Genomic DNA, 17,058 nt, shown 5'->3' with positions numbered 1-17,058 from the left:
TTTCCCTTTCTTTTTTATAGTAATTAGCTTAGCGGTTTTCCAGGTAGTGGGAAAATACTTCCTGTTTAAGCAATTATTGAAAAGAATCGCGTAATTGTAAACATATAGCAACGGTAAATTTTTAAGAGCGATATTAGGCACATTGTCAAAACTGGAGGATTTTTTACTGTTTTCTGAATGTGAGTTTTAGTTCGGTGGACGATGTGAAATAGTGCATGGGTACGCGTGAGACTTTGATTGGAATGCCGTATTGTCGCTGTCGAATGTACATACTGTCTTGTTAAGTCGATCTTCCACGATTTCCTGTTTAAATTTGTCTATTTTTTGTCCGATAATGTCGGAAAGCTGTTCTTTACCCATGTATTAGTTTTGCATATGCACCGATTGAAAATGCCTATCGAGGACGTTCAGTTTGTGTTCTGTCTCCGTGATGAGAATGTTTCATCGCGCATCCGTCTGACGAGTATCGAATCGTACGTTTGTATCCCGAAGGAGGTATGCGATCGTCACAGGAATTTTTAAGGTTCCTATGGTGCTTGCCTTCTTCAGCCTGAATATACTATTGATCGCGAGAAAGGAAGAGTGTTGACGCGGAGATATTTTTGAAACCGTGTCATTCCAGAAGGTGTTTTCCGATTCGTGGAATGCTTTCTTAAGCTCGTATCTAGTGTCTTTGAGGGAGCCTTTAAGCGATGCTATTAAGGTATCGTTTCTGTTCAGTCGCGTGATTATGAGACTGTTTTGTGCGCGTAGCTGTTTAATGCGCGGAGTGATGTATTTGTCCGTTGTGTTACTATCTTTTACGCGAGGAATCGTGCAAGCTATGGCTCTGTTTATGTCGGTGTTCAGTTTGTCCAGGAAATCGTCTGTTTCTTCTATTTTTAAATTTCTGTTGTTTGGTACGTCAGCGATGTCGGCGTTGATTAGGCATTTTGTAAATTTCGTCCAGTCAGCTTTACAGAAGTTGTATCGGTCCGGGGTTACCGATTCGTCTATTTTTGGCGTTTCCATCGAGGGTATCGATATTTCTATCAACACTGCTCGATGGTCGCTATCATATTCAAACGAGTCAAGTGTGTCGTGACTGGGTGTACTATAGAATTTAATGCGGTTGTCCGCTAAGCAAATGTCTAGGAATGAGTTACTTTGTGGATAGGATGGGACTGCTGTCCTGTGGATGGAGAGGCGGTATGGGATATGGTTTTCAAGGGTCCAATTGTTCAAGGATATTCCTCTACTATTGTTTATAGCGTTACCCCCGGAGTGGTGTTTCGCGTTCAGGTCGCTAGCTAGTATATAATAATGTTTGGCCCTGTGCAACTCGAGCTGCCTAAACAGGGATTTAAATTCTACCATAAATTCTTTCCTACTATTTCTCGTCGTGTACCCCGCGATTACGAATAGCTTGGCATCGCCTTCAAGTTTTATTCCTATAACTGTCGATTCGAAGCTTTTGTCTGTCGTTTCGTGGTTTAAGCAAACGTGTCTGAATTTAATGTTTTTACAAATGACGATGCCCATTCCTCCAGCCTGTTTAGCATTATATCTATCGTTTCGAACAAAATTGTAATTTTCGAACCCGATTCTATGTCGAGGATTCAATTTCGTTTCGCAGAGTAGCACTATGTCCGGCCTTCGGTCCTCGAGACAATCCAGGAGAGAGGCCCACCTTTCGTTCGTTATTATTCAATTTACATTAATCAATATGATGTTTAGTCTTGTCAGCGAGAGTTTGTTGGCCATGTACGTCTGTACTATTCCGGAAGTAGCCATTAGAAGTCTATTCCAAGTGATTCTGCTATGAAGTTGATTTTATTACTATTGATTTCAACGCTTCCAGCTATTCGCGCAATCTGGTGATTTATCGAATTCGTCATCTGTCTTATTTCGCCTAGTAGCGTCGCGTTAAATGTATTAGTCGTACTGTCTTGTGCCTGTTTGTTCGTTTCCGCGTTGGCGTGTGCGTGTGAGTTTCAGCCTGCGTCTGCGTCTGTTTGTCAACCTGTAAGGATTGCGCTGTACGAGATGGTCGGGTTGACCGATTTGTTTATGGGTCGCTCCTTCCTTTTTCTTTCTGTCCTGATGTTTTTTTCCTCAATTTTTTTCTTTATTTCTTGCAGTTCAGCGCAATGTGGCCTATTCTTTGGCACCTTTTGCACTATACTCTATCCTTTTTTAATATCTTTTCTCAATAAATTTAGTTCTGGGCATCCCTTGCAGGGCGCGGGATGCAGTTCAGCGCAATGAGGCCTATTCTTTGGCACCTTTTGCACTATACTCTATCCTTTTTTAATATCTTTTCTCAATAAATTAGGGAATGAAGTGTGACTTTTACTTGCTTTAAATTGTTTATTTTGCTGTCAGAAGCTGGACTATATAAATTGGGAGCTTTCTCCCCTCTTGTAACGACTTCCGCGTTTCAAACTTTTTCACCGTTTGGAATTGGACGTCGGAAATATTCTTCGAGCGGAGCTCGTTCAAAACGATTTCGGGTTTCCTTACCACCGTGTCCAAGAGACTATTCCCTTGTATATTTGATCGATTGAATATTTTTCGTTTGGGTTATAATATCATTACACAGGTGTAGGTGTTTTCACTCTTGGTATGCTCCAGATTTATTCGCTTGGATAAGGGCTTCGAGCTGCGGAGGATCAGCAGGTACGTCCGACACTCACGAAGGTCAATGCAAAAGTGTTTATCTTTTAAAAATATTCAAATGTATATGGTTTAACAGAGTTTCTCCGAAGAGCTGTAGAAAAGCAATAGTCGTTCTAATTCTCGAACTAAGTAAAAATAAACATAAATCAGAAAGCTATCTCCCAATAGCGTTGACTAACGTAATGTGCACACTCTTAGAAAAAATAATCGTTAAAAGATTAGGATGGTTCTTGAAAACAAATAATGTTGAATGATCGACATTAAGTTGGTTAACATTATATTCACTCTTAGTAATTAAAAGAACGTAGCTGACAAAGGCAGGCCAATGTCGGGTTCAAAGGATCTTACTCATTCCTACCTTGACTAAGAGCCAATGATCATTTTTACCCCTCCAAAAAGTAAGAATATGTGAGCACGTCTAAAAACTGTACGAGGACAGTTCTTATTCTTCTCCGCTGATTGATGGTTATCCTATTTTCTGACGTAGCCTCGTTGCAGAATTCGTATTGTGTATAGAAGCGTTCCGAAATATATTAGAAAAGATTAATTGGTCTATAAAGTTCTCAACGTCCGGGTTCCAAGAATAAATTACTAACGACAATTCAACATGATTTTCGAAAGCATTGTTCAACCACGGATATGTTAACAAATATAACGACTAACGTATGCAATGCTTTCCAAAAGAAAGGAGACACCACAAAACATTATAAAGTACCTTATTGAAATAAATATAAATAGACACGTGATACCATTTATAACAAATTTTTTAACAAATCGCGCTGCACCCGAAAGATCAGTGTTAAGTGTCACATTATGTTTAACCCTTTGCACTCCATGCATTTTTGCTTAGGTCGAGCAATCATTTTAAAAAGATTTTTCTAATAGAATATATTCTGAAATTAAAATTTTTGTTTCAAAAAAAGAAAGGAATTAAAGACATCTGCATGGTACTTCGTAAAATAGACTTATTTACTTTTTTTATTTCCTTTGGTGAACACAGGAACAAATAGTAAATCGCAGTTTACCAATTTCGTCATAGTGGCACTACTGGAGTGCAAAAGGATAAATAACATCATAGAAGGCATTAAGCCCTCAACCAATGTACACCTATTCGCTGATAATGCAAGGCTAACATATAACGGCAAAAATAGCTCCACTAAAACACAACACCTTAAACCTGCTTCAGAAATGGTCCAAAAAATCAGGCCTGAAGCTTCCTCCAGAAAAGACGCGAGCTATTCTATCTTGGAGGGAACAAAACTCACCGACGCATCGCAGCGTCACTCGGCGTACGAATAGGAAATATAGATGTCAAATTTGTAACCCGAATAAAAGGATCCATATCTCGCTTGAAATATATAAAAAATAATCCTATGAAAAGGCTAAATATAATAAAAAAATATTTGTCAAAACTCTTGAAAATATATAAAGCAGTAATTCGACCTAAAATAAACTATTGTTTCCCAGTCTATAATTCGATGAAACAACATATCCTTAACCGTTTACGTACCAGAAGGTTTTCAAACAACGCGGTCGCAAAACGCCAAAAAGCGCGGTCACGCTCCTTCGATTATGTGTCGAGAAAAGCCGAAGACTTCTATAGCGCTCATTTCAACGTCTTTGTTTAAACGAAAATACGTTTGGTCTAGTGAAGTTGTCACAACGTAACTTACGGAATTGCACAGCGTGTAGCATTAAAAATAAGCGCGTTTCAGCAGATTGTGAGCGCGCCGTCAGTTGTGTCTGTAACGGTCAAATGCGCCGAGTTTCTTCGACACGAAATCTGAAGAACGCGAAAGCGAATCTGTTCATAACTCAGCTTTAAAAATTTGCATACACACACACCATGCATGCCCGATAAGTGGTATTATCTTTGAGATGAAAGAAATGCTGCTAAAACTACGAAGAAAATACTTCGATATAAAAAACGCAGCGAAAGTCGCCTCTAGACCATAAACCTCGCTTATCATTATTTATTCCACGATAAATTTAATAATCCATACTAAAAGAAGCCGAAACTCCCTAATTCATCTTACGTGAAAATAAAAAAATGATTACAAGGCATAGGGACCTTTCGAATAATAGAATGAAACCATGGAAAAATAGCTTCTTGGAGTTCCAACAAATATAAACACCTCGCTGACAAATTGAAATTCGGAATCAGCAGAGTAGAACACTAGAGTAAGTTTAGAAAGAAAGCAAACAATTATAAAAACATCTCCCGAAATCAATATCAATTTGTTCAACCGAAACTTACGCAGTCCTCGATCGCCTGGAATTGTTCGATACGTTTAATACAATTACAAACAAAAGGAACAAATACTAAATCGTCAAAAAATTTCATAAAATCTCCAGCGATCTCGCGACCTGGAACAAGGACACAAAAATCACCATCGCTTGAATCTGATCCCACCAGGCCATACCCGATAACGAATCAACAGACGCGGCTGCTGGGAAAACTGTAAATTCCATACCTCCGCAAATTGAACCACACGCCCTAATCCCTATCCAAGATTTTATAAAGTATATAAAGCACTCAAATAAAGAGAAGGATGGAAGAAGAAAAAATGAAAAACAACTAATATACTCGACAATACACGACTGATTTTTTCATGCCAATAAACATCAGCTCCATTGCCAACAAAGAAAATACTACATATTAGGTGAAGTAAAAAGAAATCCATTATTTTTGCATGAAATTGAATGCAAAAATAATGGATTTCTTCTTATAAATACAAATACTGGAATATTTAGGTGATGGCCAACATTGTTAACTTACTTCGTCTTTCATTATATTAGGTATAGTAAAAAGAAATCCATTACTTTTGCATTCAATTTCATGCAAAAATAATGGATTCCTTTTTACTTCACCTAATATAATACCCTGGCTAAGAAGTGGCCATAGAAAGACTACTTACGATTATATCCTTGACAAAACAGTCCCACCCAACTACAACACCTATGGAAACATACGATTAACGATATCACATTCTATACGAGTGCAGAGGATTTGATCAGTACCGATAAACTTATGGCATCAAACCAGATAAGGCCCTAACATCAAAGGATCATATAAGGGACACCTTGAAATTCAACAAAGAATCTGTGACACAAAATCTATAGACAATAATATAAAGAAATAGAACCGTAAAACGTCGCTAAAGACCATGATGTCGATGCGACGTGAAATAATCCCGAAAGAAGAAAAAGAAGTGTTACATAACTGTTATCCTATTACTGCGAGTTAAATCTCACAAAGATAATTTACTCGCATATTAAAAATTATATCACCATGAAAAATACATACTTTAAATTTGCAGATGTAAAAGATTTATTTTCCAGAGCCTTAGAGCAGATTACAGTAGAAAAATAGAAGAAACGAATAGAACATGTTATTCAAAGTATCGAACAAAAATTTCATATATTTTATATTATTAAAAAGGAAGCTTCACATCGTCTCATAACGATGAAGAACTATCGCGGAAACAAAGTCGCCGCCATCCGTCTGTCGGCAACTGCATCGACCCAACTGTCAGCAGTATCTTACACAGATAATAATGAACAAAGGACGAACGATTTCGGAAAACGCTTCGAAAACCTTCGAACGTTTAGCAATGCGTAGTATGAAATCAATGTTGTTCTACAGTGTTAGAATGAGAGTGCGAGAGTGTGTCAAGACGATTTTGTGTATGCACTGATCGAGTAGCAATTTATATTTTCACAATAAATTATGTTGAATGATTTGTCGCTCCTTTGTAAATGCCAATCCTACATTATCGGCGAACCCGTCACTGACAATGAGCGTCTTTGAATAACAAATATCTGTAGGATATTTTTTAACTTCCCCAGGTATAGAGGCCCGGTTAGCGTCTGGAGGCCAGACGAGTCTGGAGAAGTTGGGGCCAAGCCATGTGAGGTAGCCTCGCTCAACCCCGGTTTTCCCCATTGTAAACTGGGGGTGACGCGTCCCTGGGCACCTCTCGGGAAGGGTCCCCGCGTGGGTGACCCTTCGGAGAGCCTAACCCGAAGGAGGAATGCCTTCCAACCTAGAGCGTTACGTGGGGGGAGTTTTCTCCTCCTTCGGCTTAAAAGGGCCCGCTCTGGAAGATAGGGAGAGTTTTGAGATAGTCATTAGAGAGTTGAGGTAGTCTTTGAGAGAGTTGAGACCGAGAGTTGTGATTGCAAAATACAGACCGCAGTGAATTTGAGTATTCCGAGGTACTCTCCAGCGAGTAGAGACCGTGTGACTCTACATATCATAATTGAATAAATTTTTTACAAACTTTCGCGAATAATGAATATTTTTCTCTCGAATATCGTCATTTATAAGTAACGAATAACTTTCAGTCGCGTAATTTGAGGTCTCGGATATGAAAGAAAAACACGCAATATCTATAAGTTATAATAAGAGTATAATTGAACCGTAAACTATCATATCTAACACTCGCTGGTTCATTCTGACCTTTCTCGCATCTTTATACGCTTTCTCGACCTCACAGTTAACAGCACAACGCGCAACCTCGACCCATGACGCCATGTACACCAAATCTTCAAGTGCATTCCTAGATTTACTCCTAGACTCACTTCTCGCTCGCAATCGACACTTTAGCATAAACATTTTTTCCACTAAATACACATATACACGCCATCCATGCTGAAGACTTTTATTCTTACACTATTAATAAGAGTATGATCATCGATAAAAGCATTTCAAGGTCTCACAGATATACACACAGTGAGTCACAAAATTATTGGCACACTTAACATATTCTAATACAAAAAACAATTAAATCAGACTATTCCGATATATTTGATTACACGTTCTACTATGGCGATAAAAGGTAAAAAAACTAAGTTAGATATAAGAAATTTAGTAACTCATTACTGGAAAACTGGAAAATCATATATAGAAATTAGAAATATCATAAAGAAAAATTTTTCAATCGTTCGAAATATTATTAAAAGATTTGAAAATGAAGGTAGAATTGAAAACGCATATGGGCGTGGGAGGAAAAAAGTTTTAAATTCATCAGAAAAACGTTTTATTGTTCAAAATGTGAAACAAAATTCAAGAATCAGTGCCCCTCGAATTAATGTCCAGGTCCAGCATTTTTGTAATAAAACTGTTTCTAATGAGATAGTCCGTAGAATATTGCGGAAGTATCCATGAAATGGACGCACACCTAGTAGGAAACTATACGTTACTGCAGTAAATCGAAGAAAACGTTTGGATTTTGCAAAACAATTTATTTCAAAATCTGGAGAATTTTGGAGAGATGTTATATTTTGTGGCGAGAGTAAATTAAATATTTGGAGGTCTGATGATTACACGAAAGTATGGCGAAAATCAAACGAAGAAATGGATCCTAAAAATGCTCGCTCAACAGTCAAATACGGTGGTGGTCATTATGGTTTGGGAATGTATCAATTACTACGGGTTAGGAAGTTTAAAATTTACAACAGAAACAATGAATAAAATGGGATATTTAAGCATACTGTAACGACCATCATTCTCACCCTCGCTACCAGATGGATTCTGACTTCGAGGACTTTCTCGCAAGTTCCTCGGAAAATCTCATATTCCTATACATATCATTTCCCGATCCTCCAATAGTATCCCGGTCTAAGACAGGGCCTGTTAGGGAGGCATTTTCTCTCGAAAATCCTCCGTTTCTCTATTGTACTTGCCGATACGTTGAACCATATGGGGCAGCCATATGTCAGTATCGGTCTTACAAGTGTTTTGTAGCAAATAATCTTTGTTTCCGCGCTTAGTAGTTTTGAATAAGACAGACGTTTGTGACTGTCGAATGCCTTATGGGCTTTCTCGATCTGCGTTTGGACATGGTTATTGTTGACGTTCAAAATCTGTGATATGCATGGCCGGAACAAAATCGTTTCACATTTATCGGTGTTGATTTTTGACTTCCACGTGTGGAAGTAATCTTGGATTCTTTCAAAAATGTCATATAATCGCGCTTTTAATTTTGATAGTCTGCTATCTTTTATGTAAATTAGCAAATGATCGGCGAAGGCTATTGCGAATTTGTTGGGGTCGTTATTTAGGTTGAACATACGGAGTAAATCGCTTATGTATATGCTAAACAAGATGGGGGAATTGACAGTGCCTTGTTGCAAGCCATTCTCAATGTCAAAGGTTTTCGTAGACGAGCAATTGTGATCCGTGACGAGAAATTTTTTCCCATCTAGCATGTCCCAGATCATTTTGACAAGATGCGGCGGAAAGTTCCTCCTCAGGAGTTTGAAGAAGAGACCGTCCAGCCACACCGTGTCAAAAGCTTTCTCCAGGTCTACAAGGTCCGCGCCTACGCATTCGTCGGCGTTTCTCGCCCAACAAATTTCGGATGTGAATTTGGAAATCGCGTATATTGTCGAATGTTGATACCTGAACCCGAATTGTGTCTCTGGGATAATGTCATTTTCGTCACAATACGTCGTCAGTGCTTTGTTTATGACAGTTTCGAAAACTTTGCTAATATTCGCTAGAAGGCTAATAGGTCGGCAATCCGTTGGATTACTTCCCTCTTTGCCTTTTTTCTTTATTGTAATTAATTTCGCTGTTTTCCAAGCGGTGAGAAAATACTTTCTATTCAAGCAATTATTGAATAGGATCGAGTAATTATATACGTACTGCAATGGCAGGTTTTTGAGTTCAATATTAGGAATGTTGTCGAAACTGGAGGATTTTTTGTTATTTAGTTTTTTGAACTTTAGTTTCAGTTCTATGAATGAGGTGAAATAGTCCGAGGGCACGCGTGTGTTGTTTGGTTCGTCCGCCGTGTTGTCGTTGTCGAACGTGCAGACAGTCTTGTCGTTGAGTCGGTCTTCCAAAATGTCCTCTCTAAGTTTGTCGGTTTTCTGTCGAATGATGCAAGAAAGTTGGCCTTTTCTCATGTGCATGTTTTGCGTTTGCATCGATTCGAAGTGGTTACCAAGTACGTTTAGTTTATGTTGTGTGTCAGTAATAAGAACGTCTGTCTGGCGAGTGTCGAATCGTACGTTTGTGTCTCGAAGGAGGTGTGCATTTGCCATAGGAATTTTTAAGGTTCCTATGGCTCTTGCCTCCTTCGGTCGGAATATACTATTGATGGCCGGAAAATAATTTCGACGATTGACGCGGTGAGATACTGGAAATTTTCTTTTTCCAGAAGTTATTCACCGAATCGTGGAAAGCTTTCTTAATATCGTATCTGATTTTTTTTAGAGAGTCTTTGAATGCTACTATTGCCGTATCGTTTCTACTTGTGTACGATTCGAGGCTCGTGAGTCTATTGAGTCGCTCGATGATCTGACATTTTTGTCTGCGTAACTGTTTGATGCAAGGAGTGAGGTATTTGTCCGTCGTGTTGCTGTTTGCTATGCGTGGAATAGTAGAGTCCATTGCGCTGATAATTTTGCTGTTTAATTTGTCGAGAAGGGTGTCTATTTCCTCTATGTTTAAATTTCTGTTGTTCGGAACGTCTGGGATGTCAGTCTTAGTTAAGTATTCTGCGAATTTAGTCCAATCGGCTTTGTGGAAGTTGTATCGGTCCGGGATGATTGATTCGTCTATTTCTAGCGTTCCCATCGAGGGTATCGATATTTCTATTAACACTGCTCGATGGTCGCTATCATATTCGAACGAGTCTAGGGTGTGGTGGCTGGGTGTCTTATGGAATATAATGCGACTATCCGCTAAGCAGAGGTCTATGAAGGCCCCGATTTTTGGATAGGATGGAATTGCTATTCTGTGGATGAAGAGAGTCGATATAGGGTATAGTTTTCGAGGGCCCACACGTTCAGTTGTGTCCCTCTGCTATTGTTTGTGGCATTACCCCGGGAGTGATGTTTCGCGTTCAGGTCACCGGCTAGGATAAAATAATTATTGGCTCTATATAATTCAAGCTGCCTAAATAGCGATTTAAACTCTACCTTAAACTCTTTGTTACCATTGCGCACTGCGTACCCTGCGATTATGAATAGCTTGACCGCGCCTTGAAGTTTTATCTGTATAACTGTTGATTCGAAACTTCTGTCTGTCGTTTCGTGGTCTAGGCAAATGTGTCTGAATTTTATGTCCTTACGTATGACGATGCCCGTTCCGCCGCCCTGTTTAGCGTTAAATCTATCGTTTCGAACGAAATTGTAATTCTCAAACACAATTCTGTGTCGAGGATTTAATTTCGTTTCGCTTAACTGCGAGAATGATGGTCGCTACACATCTATAATCTAAATTACAGTTTAGGGCGATGTGACCTATCCTCTGGCACCTTTTACACTGCACACGATCTTTTTTTAATATCCTTTCTCAATGTATCAGGGAATGGAGTACAAATTTCGTTTGCTTTAAATTATCTATTTTGCTGTCAGAAGACAGCTGTACTATGTAGATTGGTAGGTTTCTACCTTCGAGAATTGACTTCCTCGTTTCGAATTTTTTTACAGCTTGGAACTGCACGTCTGGAATGCTTTTCGAACGCAACTCGTTCAGGACTTTTCCGGCTCAAAGTCGCCGTCTAGGTTTTTTAATAGGATTAACATATTTCGTGTGCCTTTCGGTGAGTATGTGAAGAATTTGATATTGTCTTTTTTTTTTAGAAGATCGCATACCGATTTATGCGCGGCGATCGTGTTCACGTGTAAAAGGTGCTTACTGTTTGTAACTTTTTTTGTGAAGAAATCTTTGGTTATTTTCGATACTATCTCGATGGTCTTTTTACATTGTGTGTTGATTATTGTTATGGGAGGAGGTCTTGTGCTCCTTACCTGGTTGTCGGTCCCGTTCGGTGAGCTTCGTTGCTCGAAGATGTCGTTCATCGTCTTCATCTTTCTAGTCGATGATGGAAGTGGTGGTGCATCCGTCCTTCGGGGCTGCTGATGGTAGCTGGTGCTGCTGCTGGCCGCTGGATTCAGGGGCTGGTTCGGTCGGGATCTCTTGGTTGGCTCGACTTTTGTCCACTTTTCTTTGTCCTCGATCGGTGTCATATCTTCCTTGGTTGCGAGTTTCTCCTTCGGCCTGGATACCTGGCTTGGCGGCTCGGTGTGGCTGGGAAACGCAGGACTGGGATTTCCCCCGTTGTTCTTCGCTCGCTCTTCCTCCAATTCCTTCGAGAACAACTCAATAGTTTTATTTAATTTGTCGATGATTTTTAACAAATCATCGTCTTGCAGAGATGCTGCTTTCTCATTTTCTACTTTCATTATGTTTGTAGGGGCTGCTTTTTTGATTGGCGGCATGTCTGTCGATTTCTTCCTTTCCATAGCTGTTCTTCAAATTTTTAATTTAGCCGTGTTTTTTATCTGGACATTAATCTTGTTAATGCGCGCGCTTTTGTGTGAGTCCTTTCTCTTTTATTATTTTTAGTACTGCATCTATGTTTTTATTTTCACATATTATGTTACTCCGTGTTAGTGTCTTTAATTTATTCTACACTGACTCCAAGGGATTACACCATTGTGTACTTGATATATTGTCTAATCTTGATATTATTAATGTAGATGCAGCACTCTAGAATGATATTACACTTACGTACAACTACTTCAGGTATACGCGTTTAATTATAAGGGTTTATAAACGTTAAGGGGCTTCTCGACGACTGCGGAGGATTTTGGGCCTGTACGTCCGACACTCACGAAGGTCTAGGAAAAAGTTGCCTTAGACACTGGGATACTATTGGAAGGACGAAAAGTTATATATATTGGATTGAAAGGTTTTCCGAGGATTTGCGAGAAAGTCCTCGAAGTCGGAATCCACCTAGCGGTGAGGGTGAGAATGATGGTCGCTACAATTCTATTAGGAATGTTCTGATTTCAGTGTTGACTTTATATATGTAATATCTTTTATTATTATTATTCTTGTTATTTTTATTACTACTACTACATCTGGATATATTAAATATCTGAATATTTATCGAGACGTAATTTAATATACTTAAATTATATGCAAATTAATCGACCAGAGCCTTATTAGTATACGGTTGTTTACATTATGTATCATAAAATATTGCGATTGAATAAATGTTGATTTTTTATATATAAATAACTGAATTAACACGCGATAACAAAATTAGAGTTCAGAAATCTCAAATTCTACGAAACTGTTTCGTTATTTGAAAAATTCTTTATCTTTGAAAAGTTCAATTTCATACCTATAAATCTCACAAGAAATTCACCCAAGCTGATAGAAACATAAGCACGATTATTTCATACCGTGACATTTCTGAGAAAAAGCAGATAAGCAATATTAAGTAATACAAGAAATACTTGAAAAATATTTATATACATCCTACAGAGGATGTCTCTACGAATAGTATTATAAATGACTAAAGGTATCTCGTAATTTTAATAGGTCAGTGTTTGAATTTTAACTGCTGCTTCATCTTGGTCCTTATGTTACGCCAATGCATTACCTTTTTACGAACTCATGGTTTCAATTCTGTACTGCCATTGGATCAACACATCTACCTTCACAAAGTGACTGGAGTTCTAATTGGTGTGCTCAGCATAATTCACACATCGATGCATCTTCTTAATTTTGGTACTATACTACATTATTATTTTATAATACATAAAATAAAGCCAAATGCAAATTCCCTTTCCGATAAATGGAAAAAGTTTGTAAAAGTACAGGATGATCTGCTCGCTGGTAGAAACCACGACACTTGAAACTTCTCCGATCGCACACAAATGTAATCGCTGCACACATTTGTCGGATCATCGTGTAAGCATATTGGCCACCTACTTGGCAATATTTACCTGCGTTTGTGCGATGATATTCTCTTTCGGTCCACTATCGAACGAATCATCCTGTATACACATATATACGTATATGTAGGTGGTCTATCCCAATAACGATAAAGTACGTATTTATAAGAGATATCTTAGATCGAATTTTTAAAAATGAAAGTGATTATCACGAGAAGCAACTAATATAGTTTTTACTTCCAAATATAGTTTATTTTTCATGCTATGCATACGCAATTACTTTTCATAAAAATTCTCGACGAATAAGACTAAAGACCAAATGTTTCTATTTCTTCGAGGAAATATTTACACATACATGTATAAACGTATCTAAATAGATTCTTAAACGATCAATACGCGTTGAAACCATGTGACGATGAAGATTTCGTATCAATCCGCAGCTTTTACAAAACCGTATAGTTTGCGTTGTTCTAGCAATTGTACATTTTTAACGATATTTGGATATCATTCGATCGATCCTAAGAAACAAGTTTGCTAAATGTTTATTATCGCGTATATTAAAGTTACTTATAAATATATAAACGACTGTGCTGGAATACTCATTTTATAAAATTCGCAAAAGGATCGAGAAAGAATATAATACATCGATGTATTTAGTACAATTCGATAAACGATAAAGTTTAAAGATAAAGAAAGAAAACGACTAAGTCGACAAACGTTTCTTGTCGTTTGATGGCGAATCTGTCGTAAATCGTAAGTCAATATTGGCATGCCATTGTACAATGAATTACACCATTTATGTTATCCATACATAACATTTTCCTACCTCTCGAACCAATGCCAAAATATTTCATACTTTAATGTATTTTTCTCGATTGATCGCGGTCTTTCGAATACCTTCGATGTTTTCAGTTGTATGAAGATGGCCACCTTCTTTCGGATAGAAATCGTTCAAATCGAAGAAAACAAAAAAGAAGTCTTACAACACTCTTTAGATTAACAAATAATCCAGTGTAACAGCATGTGTTCTCAAAATGAAGTATAATATAAACTAGTAAAATTCGTACCGTTTTACTCATATTTTTTATCAGAGCCACCAATCGAAATGCTCGATTACTTTTGAGACAGACCACTTACATAGATACAGTGTTTCAAACACATCTGTATTTTCAGATATCACTTGATCAAATAACATGAACAAACAACAATAAATACGTAGTAAAATTGAATTTATATCGTATTTTATATAGTCCTCCTAAATATACCATAAATCGTGCGATCTTTTCTTTTCTTGGCGTTATATCGAGCACGATTAAAATATTATCTTCCCAAGTGTTGCCAATGATGCGATACATTAGTCGTTGTGTTAAAAACATTCGATTTTATGTAAAATTATTCCCCTCAAATTTATGAAAAAGTTATAAAAATTCAATTAACGGTTGTGTTAATGGAGAAATTGTGTTCTAAAATTTTGTTAAATGTTTTCAGGTACCATCGTGGTGTATGATGAAATTCTTAATCGCAACAACTATACAATGTCTGAGTGGCTATTAACAAGTCGTCCAGCTTTGTTTGGACTCATTGCAGGCTGGGCAAATCCTACTGGAGTCATAATTACCATTCTTCTTGTTGTAATAATGGTGTGTTCGATGCCGTTTGTTCGACGTGGTGGATGTTTCGAGGTTATAAACCACATTTCATTATAAATAAAGTATAATAATTCTCTGATCTGAATTTCGTGAAATAAGTAAAAAGAGGGTGTGCCTTACAAGTGAGGGTATACGGGGGGTATACTGCTCTGACATGTTAGAAAATAGGGAAAGCTTGACAATTGTTTCTTTATAGCTAATTACAAAATGAAACATGTAGTTGTTCTCGATGATTATAAATGTAAGTTTCAGCTTTGTTTTGCAATATTTTAAAACTAAAAATCTTACAAAATGACAAAGTTATTCGCTGTTCGCAGCAACCCCCTCTAACAAAACATTGATCGTTGACCGTCACAATTGTCACGAATTGAAACTTAAAAAGTTGAATCTAAAATAGACAAATTTTCTTGATTATCTAAAGTATAGCGTACGGGTTTTCGAAAATTTTAGTAATGATAGAAATGATCGCAGTTTGAACAGAAAATAATCATTTATATCCAAAACAGAAAACTAGGTTAAACAGCTATAGAAAAATTAGATAATTGATATATGAGAAAAATGGAACGCTAAAAATTTCGCAGAATATTCTATGCAAAATGTTTCTGTAAAATTTGAAGTCGGATGTATCGTAAAACGAAAAAAAACTTAAACCTTTCTTTTCGGTAAAATAAGATTTTTTTACACTTTACTGCGTAATCAGCCGTTCCAGGTTCATACGACGAAACCTCCGTTTTATAAAAACTGTCGGTTATTCCTTTTCGTGTTCTAAATAAGTTGTTGGCCTAGCGATCACGTTTTTCAATACTTGTATTATTTTGTCACCGTGTAAATTTAACTTTGTCACTCACAAATTTTCATTTTCTTTCTCTTATTCTTACTTAACACGAATAATTACGGACTATGCATCTATATAACTCTGTGTCATTCTCAACCCATTCGCAGGTTACTCACGCGGTCATAGTCTCCGACTACATTCAGAGATCATTACACGCTACATAATATACGAACAAGAAACTTGAATTACATTCGATAAAACTCTTTTCTTATATGAGTAACAAGTAAAACAAGTAAAATAGGTTTGAAACAATATTTCCATTTCATCTGCGTTATAGTACGTGGTCGACGAACTACGAGTACTTCTCACATGGAATATCCCTTTGACGTAACAATTTACGAACTTCGAATTTTTAAAAAATTAAGAAAGAAGAAAATTCGATTTTTCAAATCCATCAGATAATCCATTTAGATAATAGATTCTACATTTTCGGATCGATGGAGGTCTGTTAAACAGAGTAAGGATAAATTTCACTCTTTTATTGCATCGTATTCTACCCATGTATAACTACTATCACTACTAAAGGAGTCAAAGAAAGCATGGATCGCAACATAACCGTTCTCACAATAATTCATGTCAAGTTTTCGATAGTTTTTCAATTTAATTTAATTTTTTGATATTTTACAAACTGGTATAGAATAAAGAACACATCATTGACTTAATGGAACTTCCGTCCAAAAAGATTGTTCATTCTACCATATTGCATTCGAGTATGTCAACAGCTCGATAATTAAAAAATAATATTAGTTCACATTTCTATACATCGGTAAGCCATATTATTATTTGTGTATCTTTCATTTTATAAATATACGTATACGTACGTGTGTATATGTATGCGTACGTTAAAAATATTATATTTATATGCATATAACACTGTCGAATAAATTTCGAATAAATTTTAGAGCTTTTACTCTGATCTATAATATCCAACGATTCTTGTAGAGTTTGCCTTTCCGAACACGAATCCGTAAACATAATTGCTCTATCATACACTGTTTTCGAGAAAAACACAAACTCTGTAAAAACATGAAGTATTCCGCGAAAACTAAAAACGTTAGGAGGTTTATTCTCGTCTTAAAGGTTAAAGGAAATTTCCCCGAATTTCTCAATGTCCATAATTATTACTATTTGTTCGTAGACGTTCCTAGACGATGTGAATCGTCCAATAGCAGATGTTTTACCCTAAGAATGTTTTAAGTTCAGCATTTGTAG

At 37.1% G+C, this 17,058-nt stretch overlaps 1 protein-coding gene across 1 annotated transcript in view; it reads left to right on the top strand.

The window, feature by feature from the left end:
• The window catches only part of Nox (NADPH oxidase), a gene marked incomplete at its 5' end in the record, with an annotated part of 74,075 nt that overhangs the window by 24,461 nt on the left and 32,556 nt on the right, over positions 1-17,058 (top strand). The window contains 2 exons of the mRNA XM_017897617.1: positions 13,007-13,195; positions 14,851-15,044. Of these exons, the coding sequence (XP_017753106.1) occupies positions 13,007-13,195; positions 14,851-15,044 (383 nt within the window). The remainder of the gene's footprint in view (positions 1-13,006; positions 13,196-14,850; positions 15,045-17,058) is intronic.

Source organism: Eufriesea mexicana, unplaced genomic scaffold (genome assembly GCF_001483705.2).
Source record: "Eufriesea mexicana isolate 0111107269 unplaced genomic scaffold, ASM148370v2 scaffold4744748272, whole genome shotgun sequence".
Classification (NCBI taxonomy): Eukaryota; Metazoa; Arthropoda; class Insecta; order Hymenoptera; family Apidae; genus Eufriesea; species Eufriesea mexicana.
The sequence above is the reverse complement of the archived record's forward strand: the minus strand, read 5'-3'. Positions and strand labels throughout refer to the sequence as shown.